At 35.4% G+C, this 12,530-nt stretch overlaps 1 protein-coding gene across 5 annotated transcripts in view; it reads left to right on the top strand.

Annotated features, from left to right (window-relative positions):
* The window catches only part of RBFOX1 (RNA binding fox-1 homolog 1), a 134,076-nt gene that overhangs the window by 88,679 nt on the left and 32,867 nt on the right, over positions 1–12,530 (top strand). For 3 of the 5 annotated variants that reach the window (XM_010167112.2, XM_010167413.2, XM_029084795.1), the window contains one exon: positions 5,333–5,372. In XM_010167112.2, coding sequence (XP_010165414.1) covers positions 5,333–5,372 — 40 coding nt within the window. Of the gene's footprint in view, positions 1–5,332; positions 5,373–10,165; positions 10,209–12,530 lie in introns of all 5 variants that reach the window. The other 2 variants (XM_029084730.1, XM_029084757.1) reach the window with 1 other exon arrangement.

Here is a 12,530-nt window from a genome sequence, read left to right as displayed (position 1 = left end):
TATTAGCTCATGGAAAATACTTCATTTTTAGCATCTGTGGCATCATTTCTAATGCCTTGAAATTCTACAATGTGCAGCTTACTTATAATTTCTTATGTATAATTCATTTATGTACTATAAAAACCTACTGAAATGGAAATAAGGGAGTAAAGCTTCACTTGTGTGAGAAAACTGAACACTGAAATTGAGTGTGGAGATCTGCTTTGCATGGAGAGCTTAGTTTCAGCACTGTACCATAGGAGCAAGAGAAGCAAGAGGTGGTTGTGTTGTGTATGGCATGAGAGGTGCATGGCAGTCAGAGTTTGTTGGTGTGGGAGGATGCAGCTGTGCAGCTATGAGCTATTACCTGCTGCTCTCAGGGGGAGCTCTCTGGGAACCTCACAGCAAGATTGGTAACTTAGTTGAGGAGCAAAGCAGTTACTATTTTAAGCTGATTAAAATCCTTTCATACCTTCTTTCTTAGGAGAGTTTTCATGTGGGAGGATTTGAGCTTACTTTTACCTTTTTTACAGGCTTCTCTCTGGGTACCAGATAGTGTTTTGTACAAAATAAGTTTTAAAAGATTAACAAAAAAAAAAAAAAAAAAAAAAAAAAACCAACCACATAAACAAACAAACAAAAAGACATAAATGTAAAAAACAATCTCATCTTGACTTGACCTGTGTCTTTTTAGGATTATCTATTTTATTGACACGGTGCCTACTAATGGCGTCAAAAATGTCCTAATAAAGCAGAACCTACTAGTACAGGTACTCTTATGACAGATATTGGATGCAGGTGGTGATACTTACACTGCCAAAAGAAAGGGGAGAGAAGCAGTTAGTTCTCTTTGACATGCTACTGAAAGCAGGTCATCTGATTTTGATACCTGTGGTCGTTCTTGAACTCTGCAGCAAGTAGAAGCTTAGCATTCTTGAAAATAATTTGCCAAATATTAAAATTTCGTGAGTATGATGCTCCATCTTTATACTGCTGTCAAGAAAAGCCAGTGTCGCTGTGTATCTGGTAGTATAGCAGCTAAAACTAATGAAACGCCCTTCTATTCCAGCATGATTAACCTCAAGTTCTTCACAAGTTCAGTGTGTGATAACTTTGTCTTCACATTTCCCCTCCACTCCTTCCAATTCTAAGGAAGCTAACAGAGATTTAGCTTTCAGTCCACATCTCCACTTCTGGTGTCTTTCCTTTCTTTTTGCCAGTGTATAGTGGTTTATGTCTTCCAGCTTTGTTCCCTGCAGCAATGCCCTCAATTAGTTTTCCAAAGCAGATAATATAACTTGTTCATAGCAGAAAATGTTGAAACTGGGAAGATAAGAACTTGGAATTAGAGAACATTTTAAAAAGTTGAAACAGCCTCATACAAGATTTTCAGTTCTGTATTTACAACAGTGAAAGTTGTGTTTTAGAGTGGTGAAAGTTGTTACTTTAATTCTCGGTCTTTTATTTATTTATTGGTTAATTTTAAATAAGGTTGTAGTTGCACCCCTTTATTATTTCTTTAATGAAGGCTTCTTATAAGAAGTTTCATATAAAAGGTGATTTCCGTGACCAAAAACTGGAAAATATGTTTAGGACAGTGAAGATGATCCTACCAGCAATCAGAAACCAGAGAACTTCTGTTCGTCATGTGCTTTCTCTTAGTTGTGATGGAGAGAAAATAGCAAACTATAACTATGATTCCTGTTTCAGTGAATGACATCATGATTGTCACACCCATTTGTTATACTGAATCAATCACTCATGCACTTAATCTGCCTTAGGTTATTTATGTTAACTTGTGCAGATTGTGCGCACAGCTGAGGGCCACATATACTCAGCTGCTATGAAGTTACTGAACTAAGGTTTGTGCAGTCAAAAACTGTCGTCTTATGTCATTGATAGATTATTCAACCCAATCCTTTTGAAAGATGAGAACAGAAAAATGATAATGAAGACAGATGTAGTCCTCCCAGGATATTATAAAGGTGGAATCTAAACTAGTAAAGAGTTTGTCTTAATATAGTTACAGTAAATAATGATAAGACACAGAGACTAAAATAAAGTGGCTAAAACCATGCAAAGCAGGTGTATAATAGTTGATGAGAAAACAGTTTCATATTTATTGAAAAATAATTTCATTAAATGATTGCCACATATGATGTGACTCATGCACATTTTCTTATTAAATCAAGATTTCTCTCTTTTGAGTTTTTCTTAACACTATAAAGTCATAAAATACCACTCAATCTCCCAAATTTGTTGTTATTTTAATACCTCCAGGTAGCTCATTAACATATAGTCCATTACTGGTTGAAGTAATTCAGATTTCAGTAACATGGCTATTTCCAGACCTTGTGTTGCTTTACAAGGAACTCAAGATTTATCTGTCTGTCAAGACAATTTTTTTAATATAAAGAGTAAAAGGAGCTGTGGCGAGATGGGTCCCTGTGTAATGCATTCAGTCTTTTCCCATGCTTTGAGAATTATCATCTGTTTTCTACCTACAGCCTCAGAGAGAGAAAAAAGGAATGATAAGCCAAGCAAATTACTCTTTGGAAACTTATATACTGAAGAAAAGAAAAGCACAAGAGCAAAACATAGCTCTTGGAGTTTTGCACTTTGTCCTTCTGATGAAGGGATGCTCTTAGAAAATACATTTGACTCCACTGGTAAGAGTCAGTCACAGGAGTCAATAAATGACAAGGACAGTGAATAGAGAAAATATACTCTGTTAAAAATGGGAATAATTACTTTTCTTCCAGCTTCAAAAGAAGCAGAAAATTTTATATTCAACATCACTATCATACTACAAGACCATATGGAGAAATTATGATAAAATCTGCGGGTATTTTTTCATAGTGCTTGTCCTGCTTGGGAAGGTTATGCTCATCTGCCTGATTCTGTCCCTTCATCTTAATACTACCCATGTTTAGTGACAGAGTCATGCATTCACGTCTCATTTTAGTGTTGGGTACTTCCTTCAGTATAATGTTTATCAAGCAGTTGCATATTCAGAATTCAAAATAAGTCTCTGTCTGTATATGACTGAGCATTATATGTAAAAGGAAGGCCTAGGTGAATGAAGTAACCTATCCAAGATTACAACCAGCTCCACGTGGGAATTCAAAATGTATCAGCATCTCTTCATCTTGCAGTGTCTTCACAGTACATCCACAGATCACCAAGAAAAGGAAGAAGAAGGTCCCCTTTCTGACACATATTCTCTCAAGAGCATTATTTTCTGAATAGCAATGTTGAATAATAATTGAGAGTAGTATGTTTTAATGTATTGTGGTGGGCTGACCTTGGCTGGCTGCTGGACCCTCACCCAGCTGCTCTTTCAGTACTCTCCTCAACAATATTCAGGAGAAAGTAAGATGGAAAACCTCTTGGGTTGAGATAAAGACAGGGAGGTTGCTTACCAATTACCATTACAGGCAAAACAGACTTGATTTGAAAATTAATTTAATTTATTGCCTATTAAAATGTAGTTGGATGGTTAGAAACAAAGAACCTAAAACAACTTTTCTCCTCACCACCCCTTCTTCCTAGGCTCAACTTCACTTCTTCATTCCCAACTCCTCCACCTCCTCCCAGCACAAGTGGTGCAAGGATACGAGGAACTGGCAGTTGTGGGGCCTCAATCTTCAGTAAACTTCATATCATTTGTATACAATCTCATAAAACTCCTTCCATGTTGTTCATGATTGTGTACTTCTATCTCACAGTCATGTGGAATCTTTTATTTCTTACATGCAAACAGATATAAGAAAAAATATAATATTTTAAAATAATCATAATATCAAAACCAAAATAAAGGCACACTACCATGTAAATAGGAAGCTCTCTGAATGCTGCCAGTGTAGACAAGGTTTGGCATATTTTGTGCTCTGTAGACATAATAAATGGAAAAAATACATCAGTAAAGGTCTGACCTTACTGAAGCAAATGGCAGACACTCCGATTTAAGTGGAGCCAAGTTTTCACACATTATTATTCCATAGCAAACTTTTATCATCAATGTGGTCTTATGAATGTGGTTTATATGCATGTATGCATATTTATGATTTTCTCAAGTGATTCTGACTTAGACACTTACCAGCTCAGCCCTGTGGGTTTTGGTCATTGACCTCAATAGATCAGTTATATTTCTGACATGAAAATTCCTGTTGGAATTGCAAAACAGCTTAGGCTAGCAACATGGTAATAACTATTATTCCCAGGTAATAGCATTCCCAAATTGAAAATATTGTTGCAAAAACCCTATTGTGTGCTCTCATATTTAGCTCTCAAAACAGCTTGGATTGACTCTGATATTGGAAATACCCATTTTAAGTTGCAGGACTACCAAATGAATGTAAAATTGCAGGACTTACATAATGTGTGTAATTGATACGCCACTGTTATGTAGTTCCAGTTTTATTTAGTGTAATCATTTAAACCATCTTTGTTGTATTGTGTCACTTCTCCTGAAGGGTTTAGAGTCTGAAATTTTGAACTATTTATTTACTGTGATGATTTGTCTTAGCTGAAACGCAGTAGTGTCTGCGTAAATTGTTAACAGCAAGATAACAATACTACATTTTTTTCAGATAAGTAGTAATGTATCCAACCAAAACTGCAGGGGAGCTCAGAACCATTGGTATGTTTGCCAAAGTTGTAAACTAACAAAGTGAGGAAGGTTAATATTTCTCTGTAAGAATAATGCTATGACATTCTTAACAGACCTGTGTCACTATTGGAAATGTATATCAAGCCAACAATGCAGTACCTATGAATACTCTCATCTCTGTGTACATTGTGGTATTGAGATTTGACCCAGTGCATCAAATACCACCAGTATAATTATTTCATATTCCTCTCGCAATATAAACTTATGCTTTGTTTTATTTTCCATCTAACTAGTGACAACTACCACTTTATTTCAGAGGGTTGACATAATTGCAGGACAAGAAAGTAGTAGTTTGAGATAGCATTTTGTTAATGTATTAGATCTGATTGTAGGATTGGCCCACTGAAAATTTTTATAGAAAAAGCTTTGCCAGTATGTGGTTTATTATAAAAAAAAAAAGAAAAGAAAAAAAAAACCCCAAATTTATCAGAAGTATTTTCCAATGCTGCCGTGCTTTGCCTCTCTTTGACTAAGCATTTGGCGTACTTCAGAAGATATATTTGGTACAGTTTCACTTCTGATGATTACTACCAACCTCCTTAACCAATGTGAAGAGTGCCTTCCTTCCCCCCTCCCTCTGTTCTTGTGACAAGACTAACCTCAGCTGTGCAGGGGTTGGTGGCATTTGCATGTGGAAATGCACTAATATGGATGTTTTTCTTTGTGTGTGCATCCTTGCAGTGTTGTATACCAGGATGGATTTTATGGTGCAGACATTTATGTAAGTATTCATTGATGTGCATGCTGTCCTTGTACATTACCAGAGTCATTCTTTTTACAAGTTTGCTGCCTAGCTTGACTCTGTTTTGTCTATTTACCATCCCTTGCCTGTCAGAAAGAATTGAGAAGAATATCTCTCACATTGGAAGACCTTTCTGTTCATTACATCTATCATTGTTCAGTGGAGCTGAATTAACTCTTCAATCAAATGCTGAATGAATGCAAAAAGATGTGAAAAATGTGTGTGCGTGTGTGGAGGGGTGTCTCCCTTCAAAATTGAAGTTCAAAGGAAAAATAAAAAGAAAGCAGAAACATTCTTCAAATCCCCAAAAGTTTGGTTTTAAAAATCAGGGCAAGCTAAGTGTTATTAATACCTGAAGTATGAAAATAGTTTATGGAGAGATATAGATTGCCAAAATCCAGACAATACTGAGTATTAGTAAATGCCATGGTGACAGTAGAGCTTCATTACATAGTCAGTTTAAGATATGGCTGTGTATTGTCTGTAGTCTGAGTAAATTTCCATCTGCTCTTTTAAAATCCACTTGTTTCAGTTTAAATGAAGTGGGTAGAGACTGCTCATGATGTAAGAAGTGGTTATATTTGTTAGTAAGGGTTTATAGCCCTGGATCCATCCACCTACTTCACTTCATTTGTCACAATTTCCTTTTAAATAATGTTCTTTTAATTTGCTTACCAATACTGAAGTTTTTACCTTGAATCTACAAAGAGTCTACTTATGTCTGAGTATGCAAGAGGTTTCAGGTGGTTGAAGCTGAATTTCGCTCTTCTAAAATAGTTAATTCTTTTTACCCTATATGTAGATGAAAAATATTCTACTGATACTCCAATAATCTTTCACATTTTTTATTATTTTGATAAAGCAATCTGGTCCTAAGTTACAAGTATCATCTTTAGTTCACCAGGCAACTTTAACTTACTTGTATTTCTATTGTACCGTCTCTGTTGAGATACAAAGAGATGGATGAGTTGAAATTGGTACGAAGATTAAAAATTCAAGAGGTAGTGCTAGAAAACATTCCTTGTATTCATTATCAGCAATCTTTTAGAACTATTTCCAAGGGAACAGATTTTTTTTTTTAAGTTTTATCTACAGAAGGAAAACAATTTGAATTTATGGATTAAGTAGGTTTTGTTTTTCTGTTGGAGATAGAGTCGCATACTTATCTGAAAATTCATGTAGATTATAAATATATTTAAAGTAAATTAGCATGGGTTAAGATTCTCTCCCTGTGTACTTATGTACTTAATGATGTTATCAGTAACATATTTTTTACTACACATGAGAATCACCCATTTGCCAAAGTCTTACTGACGTGTAGTACGCTGCTCTAATCTCACCTAAACACATTGCTGCTGAATTTTTGAGCTATATAGGATGCATGGTACAGTGTGGAATTTCTTCAAGTGTGGTTTCCAATTTTCATATTTCTTCAAACTGTCAAAAGAACATGACATCCATTTTGCTCAGTTTACCAACCTCAAAATCTGAAAGGCAAGAACACATCTTTCTCAGGATTGCTTAGTGTGATAGTATAGGTGGGAACTAAATGTAACAGTTTGTAGTTTTGGAACCCACTGCTGCTGAAAACCAGGAATATCTCTTTTGGTGATTGACAATATTATTTTTAGATGGCCTCACTCCCTCTCACAGACTTTTAACATTTTGTTTCCAAAAGGGAAGTGATTTCAATGAGGAAGATACTGAAGAAACTGCTAATTTCTAGTATAGCCTCAGTTTTCTTGTCGGGAATAGTAATGTGTATTAGAAAATAGAATAACTATAGTGACGCATTGGTGTTCACTCAGTTGGAGCCTTGTATTTCTGACTGCATTTCTTAGTTCTCTTAATGCAGCAGAATGTTTACCTGTAAAGCAGTTGGCAGAATTAAAACACTCTTCTGAAAATTTGATGAATTTTTTTATAAAGTACAAAGCTTCTTATTTTATAATTCTTTTTTTCTTCACATTTGTTCTTTCTTGCATATAAAATATTTTGCAGGGAAGGGAGAGAGAGATAGAGAGAGAACTGGCATAAATCAAAAGAAACTTCACAATTCACAGTGTATTAGTTTGCAGCAGACCAAGTTATTTACTAAATCCCAATTGATTATGACATAGTTCTACTCAGCTTTTCATTTTAAGTGTGGAGCTGAAGCTTTGTGAAAGAACGAATGCTGTGTGAAAAAAAAAAAAAAGTAGAAAAAAATTCAACCAATATAGGTTTTAATAGTAGACTGGAGAGAAAGGAACCTTCAAAATACCACAGAAAACAAAACAAAAGGAACACAGTACTGAAAAGCCAGATGAAAAATATGCATTAACAAAGTGCTTTCATTCTGATATTATTACGTTGAGTACCAACAGTAATATGGACCATGCTAATGTTTTCATAATTAGCTATCAATATAGCCTTTGATGGGTAGATTTTGTGGAAAGGAAGCAAAGACACAGGATACTGGTTGGGTAAAAACTGCAGGGTGAACCAAGAACAGCAAATAGCGAGAGTCGCTTAATACTAACCAGAGGAGTAGAAGAGAATAGGAATATAAAAATAGGTGGAAATTACAGTCTAAAATGAAAAATCAACAGTCATGTAAATTTAATATAATATATTCTATATTTCACATAGTTCTATATGGAATGTAATAATACTTCTGAAATAGCTGAGCTATTGAATTCCTTTTTAAATGTGCCTTTGATTAGGAAAAATAAAGGAGATTATTAGGAAGTAAGGAGGACCTTTTAAAATTAAGTATTGATTCACTAAAAGAAAAAGTCATTAAAAGAGAATTAAGATTGCCTGCCAGCAAATACAGAAGTTCCTAGATGAAGACTGACACCTGTGAAAAGAAAATACATTCCACAAAATGGAGCAAAAATAGTAACAGATGCAGAAATATAGAATAAGAGCTGTTGCTCTGCTTTATCTTAAATCTGTTATTTGTTTTACTGTTTTCATAAAGAATGTTTTCAGAACATGTCAGTTTTCAATCCACACCTAAAATGTGGGAAGGCTAAGAAATACGAGAAACTTCCAAACTGTCATCACCAGCTACAGAAGTCCCTTGGTAGTACAGTTCAACCACGTACATTAGTCAATCTTACTGTTCTCAGCAAGATTTTCTAACCTGTTCTCAGGGTTCTGGACCTGTGATACTGAAGCTGGTGAGAGCCTATGACAACATATAAGTACATAGGTTTAAGAATTTTTTCTGATGTGCTAATCAAGAATGAGGCATACTTTTGTGATCAGGGGTATGAAACAAGATTATCAATAGCTACTGCCATCACCTTTAGCTCAAAGGTAGGATGGTATTGAGGGTGGAGCATGTATTTGTTTCCCAAGGAAAAAGCAGATATTGTTATCTAAGCAGCGTTCCCTTGATACTAGCTAGAAGTCCATCTATGCAATCAGATACTCTGAAAGGCACTGTTCTTGTGTGAAAAACAAGGATATGCAGTTAGCACTGCAATCTTTATTTAAAGTAGCAAAGATTTTTGTGTTTTGTAAATGAAGGATGTGCCATTTTCTGTGATGCACAGAAGGGACAGAATGAGAAGTGGAGAAATGACTTTTCCAAGGGCAAAAGAGTCCCCAAGGAGCAGGGGGTTTTTCCTCCTAGTGTGCTTGAACATTCCATGATACCTTTTTAAAAGTATTGTGGTCTACTGATGAAATGTGTTCTCATCTCTCTGATCTTTATTTCCGATGTTAACAGTACATTCAAAAAAAATGCTAGATCAGTCCTGGTGATTGTATTTGGTTGGAATTAATACAGGTGGGGTCAGTTTGGATATACTGCTGAGAGCTTCTCTGAGGCAATGGATAACTCTGGGAACTCAATATAGAAATAACATGAACCTTTCACATAGGCTTGTTTCTTAAGTTGAGCCAGCACAGAGAGGTGGTGGGTATTTTAATTCTCCCAGTCAAAGTCTTACTCTGTGAGCAGAACAAATATCATATGAGTGGAGGAAGAGGAAATGACTAGTTCTACTGTCAGTATTCTACAGGGCTGGGTAAAATTCGTGCTATTTTTAATCCCATTTCTCTATTTGTAGCTAGTAAGGCAGGTATAATTCTCAGTACTAGAGAAGGTTTTGAGTGTTGATTAAGTTATGCTCACAAAATACTTCAAGATCCTTGACTGAAAGGAAGTACGGGGAGTAAAAATTGAGGAAAAATAATTCTTAACATTCACATAGAATATTAAATGTGTTAATAATAGGAAAAACTAACCCCCATCATTTAGAGTCACTTAGTGTATCTGTATCTACAGTAAACGCTGTCAGTACCTCTGAGATCAAGATTAAAAAAAAGTAATTAAGGTGCTTTAGGAGGAGGTACACACATGTATACCTGGTTTTGTAACCTATAGATGTGCATTTGTATAACTAGTTTTTGTGGAAATTATTCTTACTACAAATATCAAATATACGGAATTTATTTAGAAATTTAGATGCATTTGGTTTTCTGTTCATTTCCATTTTATTGTACCTTTTATTGTTTATTTTTGTCATACCTTATCTAAAAATTCTTCAGTTTCTTTCTGAAATTGATTATGATTTCTCTGAAACAATTGGCTACTGATCTTTGACGGATCCCATTGCTCTTTTTCAATTTGCCTGAGCCATAGAGATGTATAAAACATTGAAAGGAAAATTGTAATGAGTGGCTCTGGGGAATTTGACTGAATTCCTTCCTTACATCTTTCTTTCCACCCTTCTTTCCTTACTCATTCAAATCATTACATTTCTGTTTCTTTATAGAGCAGTATTGCAAGAGCCTGTGTATGGCAATAAGTTACCACAGGTATGACATACTGACTGATGGAAAAAATTCATTATGCTGAATGTAGACCCTTCTAAAATCATACTAATGCTCAGTTATGTGAGAAAATGGATTCTGTGTGTATAAATGATAAGAATAGTCTACCAGTTGCATTTTATTTTCCAGATTCTGTCACAAAATCGCAGATATTCTTCATATCTCATGCAATACAACAGTTACTGTTGTGAGTGTCCCGTTCAGTATTTTATGCCAGTGAGATATATCTCTGTATTTGGACAGCAAGTGTATTGACTCTATACTTAATTTTTTTAAGACAACTTAAGTTGCTGTAACATTGAGTTATTGTTGTTTTGGAAGTAGCAAATATGGGAGCACAGAGAAAGTAGTAGATATTTTCTCATTGTTTTAGCTGAATTTATTATTTCAGCTGTATTTTCAAAATAATAATTTACAGCATAACAGTCAGGTACTTTCTGTTTCAGTGCATGGGGGAAGGGGGGAAGTATTCCTAAAACATTCCTAAAACATAGGAACTGAAAATTGTTATTTATTATTATGTAATTATTTCATAATTTTGTTCTAAATATTTTATTTTGCAATACTGTCTAAGGCATGAAGATAAATATTTCATATATTACTCAAGAGATGTATATGTAGTGGATATTACTAGTGTATTCTCCATCTAAGATACCAGCCAGGTTCAAAACTAGAGAAAAATTGTAAAGTAGAACTTGGCACAGAAATTTAGAGTTCAGGAGTTTGAATCAGACTCCCATCTTGATTCCCAATATAAAGTGTACCTTCAAGTATTTTGTTGCTGCAATGATAAATCATCTGAAGTAACTGAAGTAAAACAATAAGAGAACACCACACCAAAACTGCAGAACACAAACCCCATAAAAATAATTTCCTTAAGAATGTTTTGTATGTGTAATTATGTGATAGCTTATGTTAAAAATATGAAATCATGACATGGGCTGTTAGGGGATTATGATTTTCCTGATAACCAAATACATTCTGCATTTTAATTCTCCAAATAATTCAGACAAATTCAATAACTTAGATCTCTTTTTGTTTTATTGCTTTAGACTCAGTCTTTCCAGGACTCTCACACGTCATACTGATTGTTGAATCTAAAGCATCTTAATAAAGTTCAGAGTTGAGCTTAATTGTTCAGCTGGAATTCTTTGATAGCAAATCAAATTTAAGCATAAAAGCAATATCACTCTCATATTTAGGGAGCAAGCAAGGGTTTGTCTTCACAGACTGACCAATTTGTAGTGGTCGTTAAAGAAAAACAATCTTCACAGAGGATCCCATTGGCAGAGTTAAGACCAGCCTATATGTGAACAGCCTGCCTCATTTTTGTCTGATTAAGAACACCGAAACATTGGTACTTCTCATGGTGGCCCATTCTTCTGTACCGTGGTGAGGGTAATTATGTGCATAGTGGGACTGCAATGAAGTGGCTTTCACATTTATATAAGGGCTTTTGGAAATGGACTGTGGGAGAAGTGAAGGGGTCAGGTGGAGAACAGAATCATGCCATGCTGCAGAGTCACTGGCAGTCTGACACACACTTCCTGCATTAGATCATGAAAACAAGTTTAATATCTTCTTTAAACTTTTACCATTTGTACTCCCTCATGTCAGCACTCAGGGGGAAAAAGAAAGAAAAAGTTGGGGGGGGGGAAAGTTGCTATATTTAGCGCTCAAAAAACAGGAGGGGAGAACAGATAAATTTGTATAATCTCTCACCTTTCTCCTTGTAGCAGAAGCCAGGGCAAGTGTGCAGCTTGTATTATCATCTCTCAGCCTGACTATTTTCTGGCTCAGTTTGCACTTGGTGACATTATTTGACATCTGATTGCCTGTATGCACATACCCGCAAGCAATATGTGCTTATTATACATTTTTGACAGTAATAGCCTTCTATTGGTTTATAAAAATCAAATGATCTGAAATGAGAAAGTATTTCATCTCAATGCTTCTGTGCTTGCACGGAGAAGCAGGCTGCTGCAAAAGAGGGAGCATATATAGGATTATGAAAGCACCTGCCTTATTCCGGTGGTTGCGTGACACAATTGCTGCTGGCAGGGAGCTGACCAGGAGTGGGGAGGCACATGTACTGTTCTCTGTGTGAGCCCTTGGAAAAGTCAGAGAGCATGTTCCTCAAGGAAGCTGACAATTCAAAGCCTGGAGTTTCTAATGAGCTGTCAGTGTATGTAAAACATATGTTTATTCTTAGGGTGATGTGGCATTATCAGCTGAATGATTGGTTTCCAAAATCAAACTGCTTCAAATCTTCAAACCAACAAAGGTTTACACCTGTTAGGGATGAAA

Source organism: Antrostomus carolinensis, unplaced genomic scaffold, assembly GCF_000700745.2.
Source record: "Antrostomus carolinensis isolate BGI_N321 unplaced genomic scaffold, ASM70074v2 scaffold6980, whole genome shotgun sequence".
NCBI classification, from domain to species: Eukaryota; Metazoa; Chordata; class Aves; order Caprimulgiformes; family Caprimulgidae; genus Antrostomus; species Antrostomus carolinensis.
The sequence above is the reverse complement of the archived record's forward strand: the minus strand, read 5'-3'. Positions and strand labels throughout refer to the sequence as shown.